Source organism: Cucumis sativus, chromosome 3, assembly GCF_000004075.3.
Source record: "Cucumis sativus cultivar 9930 chromosome 3, Cucumber_9930_V3, whole genome shotgun sequence".
Lineage (NCBI taxonomy): Eukaryota > Viridiplantae > Streptophyta > Magnoliopsida > Cucurbitales > Cucurbitaceae > Cucumis > Cucumis sativus.
In genome coordinates this window covers 3892238-3897357 of record NC_026657.2, presented here as the reverse complement: position 1 = coordinate 3897357, position 5120 = coordinate 3892238, and the positions used below count along the sequence as shown (strand labels likewise).

The window sequence follows — 5120 nt, the reverse complement described above, 5'->3', positions numbered from 1 at the left end:
TACCTAAGATGATGTTGTCGTTTGTTGTGTACTACAAATGAACAAATAAATAACTAAAATGTAACTTTGTAATTGGCAAACCCTAACAATAATTGAAATCAAAATGCAATTAGGACAAACGAAGGAAAGGAAGAAAAAAAAAGCACTTTTTTACCGAAAAAGAAAAGAACTTTTTGTCAATTTCACGAGAAAGTTGATATCATAAGATAAGTGTGTGTGAATGATGGGCTGACTATTTCTAACAATTATTTCTATATATTATTGATGAAAAAGTCAAAGCTGGAGATGAATGGACTGCTTGTTGAAAAAATGGCCTTCAGTTTGCGTACTCATTAAATTCACAATATGGAAGATATGGTTTATGGATGAGAAAGTGATGTAATTTAAAGCACTTCCTCAACTGTTAGCCCTCCACTTTTCTCCCTATATAAACAACTTCCTTTCCTTCTCATCCAATATCCAAAACCAATAATTGTTTACTACAATAATATGGCTTCCAAGATTGTCTTTCTTGTGTTTCTTGGTGCTTTTCTCTTCTCCACTTCTGGGGCTCGAAAGTTGAGTACTGCCTCTTTTCAAGATGAGAAGTTCTTCCGTCGTCCCAGATTTGGAGGTGGCGGATTGGGTGGAGGAGGTGGTGGGGGATTCGGTGGAGGTGGAGGCGGAGGGTTAGGTGGTGGTTCGGGAGGTGGTTTTGGTGGAGGATCTGGATTTGGTGGCGGTGTTGGTGGTGGAGCTGGTGGTGGTGGTGGAGGAGGGTTTGGTGGCGGAGGTGGTGGTGGACTAGGCGGAGGGAGTGGTTTTGGAGGTGGAGCAGGGTTCGGAGGAGGCTCTGGTGGAGGACTTGGTGGTGGTGGTGGTGCTGGCGGTGGAGGAGGGTTTGGTGGGGGAGGTGGAGGTGGACTTGGGGGTGGAGCAGGAGGAGGGTTCGGTGGTGGTGCCGGTGCAGGAGGTGGATTCCCTTGAAGGATATAATAACGTTTTTTACTATGAAAGGAAAAGGTGCCTTTGAGAAATCCTATCCATATAGTTTTTGCATGCGTAGTGTGGTTTGGTGTTTGTTGTTTAACTTTGAAATTAGAAGGTTTCATATGTGGCAGAACTCTTTCTTTTGGCTCACAATGTCTTATGTTTCTAATTGTAATTTTCGAGAAATTAAAAAGAAAATAAGATTATTTTTGAAAAGGAAAAAGTCTCAATCTCAATTCTCAAGTATGAGTTCATTAATGGAGAGAGAGAAAAAAAATGTGAGATACGTACTATATTCATGGATAAGTGTTCACACATTCTCATTGGATGGCCAATTATTTGAGCCCAAACTAATTCTTTATAATTAACTCAAATGGAGTTTTAACATTCCTATTCTCTCTTTACCAAACCCTACAACTTCCCATGAATATCCTTTCCGAATATAATAATTAATTTCATTCCTTCCATAAATAAATACATGATCACAAAATAAAGGGTTTATATTATAACCATCTCAACTTTTGTTTTTTTTTTTTTTTTTTTGAAAGTTGATTAAGTCCTATAAATATAAACATAAATCAATATATATATATATATATATATTCACCTTCCAATCTTTTAGGGAGTGTTTGAAATGTGAGATGAGTTATTATAATATGTGAGTTATAATAGTAAATTATTATAGTCTGGATTATTATATAATCTATGTTTGAGGAAGCTAAAAATAGTAAAAATAGGAGTGAAGAATAGTGACATAGAAGAGATGGGAGGGTGATGGATAGTGAAATGGACAGTGAAAAATAGTGACAAATGAAAAATAAGAAAAAAAGTATAATAGACCTAATTCTAATTTTAGAAAAATAAGAAAAAAAGTATAATAGACCTAATTCTAATTTTAGAATTATGATAACCTGTGACAAACATGGAATAGTTCACTTCACTTCTTCATAGTCTGAGGACCAACTGCCTCTTAATGTAATATCTACATTTTATCCATGTTTTGAAAAACAAGTAAAATTTTGAAAACTCCAAAAAAATAAAATACTTATTAAAAATATTTTTTGTTTTTAATTTTGAAATTTGGTCAAGAATTTAACTCTTTCTACTTGATATTAATACAAACAATAGGAAGAAAAAAAATGAAAATAATATATTTAATTTTTAAAAACGGAAACGGTAAATCAAATGGTTACCAAAGATACATTTATTGCCAACATGAACTTAGTTCAACTGTCACCTGTAGGTTTCTATGACAACCCACCCATCATTTATTACAATACATTTGCAAAAAAAAAAATCATACCTTTACTGAAGAGGATTATTTTGTAACAATTCTCCTTTTCTTTTCCAATCTTCTATTTACGGTTAAAATACCAATATCCTTGAAATAAGACATACGAATAGACATGATTAAGGTTTTCTTAATATAATAAAAGTGTGATATTTATTAACATTTTGTAACAATTGTATAAGTTAGTATTAACTTTTGTTTATGCATTACTACAATTTGGGGCATGAAAGACACAATAGAATAGGAAAAGTGGGATAGCAAAAACAATGTGTCATTAATGTAAATGATATCCACTACTACTCTTTGATTCATGCTTTTTCTTCACACCTGTTAAGCGTCACTAAGTCACTAAACCACGACATTTTTTAAATCACATCGTCTACCTAAAGTTGCATTAATCTATCCTTTCTTTTAATCAGAAAATGGAGTATTTTATAAAATATCCCAACCCAAAACCCTTCGCTCGAAAACCACTCCATGATTACGGTCACCACTCCCTCCAACGTCGACGCAAGCACTGGTTGTTGCCTTCGCTGTTCCTCTCCTCTTCTATCCGACCTTTTCTTCTCTTCTTCGTCAACTATATCTCTCAAATCCCAATTTTTTTGTTGTCGTCCAGTGCTAGCTTCAATCACCACCAACAGGTTTGGGGTTATCTGGTCAATTATATTCGGCTCGTGTTTTGGCTGCTTAAGTGTTGTGCAACAATTTCGGCAACTTCTAAGGAAAACCAATTCAACTAATATCAAGCTATGTGCTTCATTCCAAGTTTCATTTTCAAGTTGTAATGGTTAAGTTTGTGAGTTTCTTTGTAAAATTAATTCATATTAGAGATGTAGTTCTGTACCCTAAATGCGGTCTACATATTTGTGTGCTAAAAAGTTGTGTACAATATTCTGAACTAGATTGAAGGAATGAAAATATGCATGATGTTTTATGTTTAGGGTTCAAGAAGTGCATCCGTACTAATATTATTGCGTTGTTGGCCATTTGTATTAAACGACTATATGACTTGTGTGTGCTAATGAACAAACTTTATTTATTTAATTATTTTTTTTGAAAAAAATACGATGGGTCATAGGTGCACCTGAACATCTCTACTAGGTGGACATTCTCTGAGCACCCTCATCATTTGTACTTCATTATAATAAAGAGATCAAAACAGAAAGCATGAAAGTTAGGCTACAGAAAAATCCAATATAAAGTTATACAAAAGCATTTAAATTTAGAGCAATTATGCTAGCGCTATAATTTTTATAGAGATTGGATCTCCTAGTCCATAAGCCTATAAGATTTTTGACATTTTTCCAAATCTCCCATGTAGTTCTATTCTTGTTCGAAAAGATCCTGTTATTTCTCTCCAGCCAAATGAGTCATAGCGCAACAAAAACCAAGTTAAAAATGTTGATGCCTTTTCTACTTATTTTTATTTGTGGTGCAGATGTTTTGGCATAAGGAAGATATGTTAGTGAAGTGGTTATGCCAGTTGGTCGTATATTTGATCTTGTCCCAAATCTCCTTAGTGACAGCACAATCGATGAAGATGTGATCAATATCTTCAGAATGATTTTTACAAAGATAACACCAATTTGGATTCAGGCAACAATTTGGAAGTCTTCTTTGGAGCTTTTCAGCAGTATTGATACACTTATGCAAGATTATCCATAAGAAAAACTTACATTTCTTGGGAATTCCAGACTTCCACAAATTTTTTAAGATGTATGAGTTGATGTTGCTATCATCTCTTTGATCCATATTTTGGATGGTAATACGTGGGTAGTGTTATGATAAGACGTGTTTGGAGGAAAGTGTTGTGTGGGTAGGGTTATGATAGTGTTATGATAAGATGTGCCTGGAGAAGGTTTATTTGGATAGTGTTGTGAACGTTTTTTTTTTTTTTTTAATTTTATCATGTTCATATTATAAGTCCAATACAGAAAGTACATAATTTTTATTTACCAAATCGTCCTACGTTGCCTAAAATAAATTGACTTAATTTCTCTAACGATAGCATCCAAATTCAACATTATTCGAGCAGACGTTACATTTCATTAAAATCCCAATTTCTTTTGGCATGCACCTCGTAAAGCAAAGAAAAAAGTGCAAAAAACAATTACAATGAAAAAAACGACGTCAAACATAATTTCATTAATACAAACATAAATGATTGAAACTGAAAACATGATGTGGAAGAGAAATACAAAATAGAAGTCAAGTAAAGTGAACAGTTTGAAGCATAAAAAAACCATAATGATAGGCGGTAGAATTACACAAACAATCAGACGTCATCTTGGAGGAGCACTGTGAAATAGTCAAGTTTCTCGCGCGTTGTCCGACACTTCAAGGAAAACTTTCATGTCGGCTAAATTGTGCATCAGTATCCGAGTGCAGTGTGCCCCGTCAAATCGACTCAGCTCAAAGTTGGCATGCAACACTCAAACGACGTCCTTGTGGGTATTGGTTTCATCCTCCAATGTCAACTGCAGCCACTCAGCAATGACCCTCAACTGGTAATTTTGACAATCCATAGCAACCTTAATGACATCAACAGTTTCCAAATTCTTACCTCCTCTCTTCCTCTTTGAGCCGCAAGGTCATGTGATGTCTTCGGGTGACATGTTAAACCAATGATTTGGACATAAAATAATTTTCATATCATTTAGATCTACATGTACAAATTCCTCGTACCCACTAGGCATGTTCAACCCGACGTCGGCAAATGTCTCGGCACGCCCTCTCGTTGCCTTATCTTTCTCGAAGACATAAGACAGTTTGTCGTGATATGGGAAAGGCTTGTTGAGAAGGCCCTTAGCTGCAGGATGGTCTGCGCAAGAAAAAAAAAAATATGAGAGTGATTTCC

General features: G+C 34.9%; 1 protein-coding gene across 1 annotated transcript; it reads left to right on the top strand.

Annotated features, from left to right (window-relative positions):
* The first annotated feature begins 410 nt into the window (after positions 1-410).
* On the top strand, positions 411-1199 carry LOC105434789 (glycine-rich cell wall structural protein-like). The gene has a single exon (XM_011652209.2). It carries the CDS (start codon positions 490-492, stop codon positions 964-966), a length of 477 nt encoding a protein of 158 aa, XP_011650511.1. The 5' UTR covers positions 411-489; the 3' UTR covers positions 967-1199.
* Positions 1200-5120: the final 3921 nt, after the last annotated feature.

What these genes read in the sequence shown, in the direction of transcription:
- LOC105434789 (XM_011652209.2), top strand. Translation starts at nt 490, where the DNA reads ATGGCTTCCAAGATTGTCTTTCTTGTGTTTCTTGGTGCTTTTCTCTTC.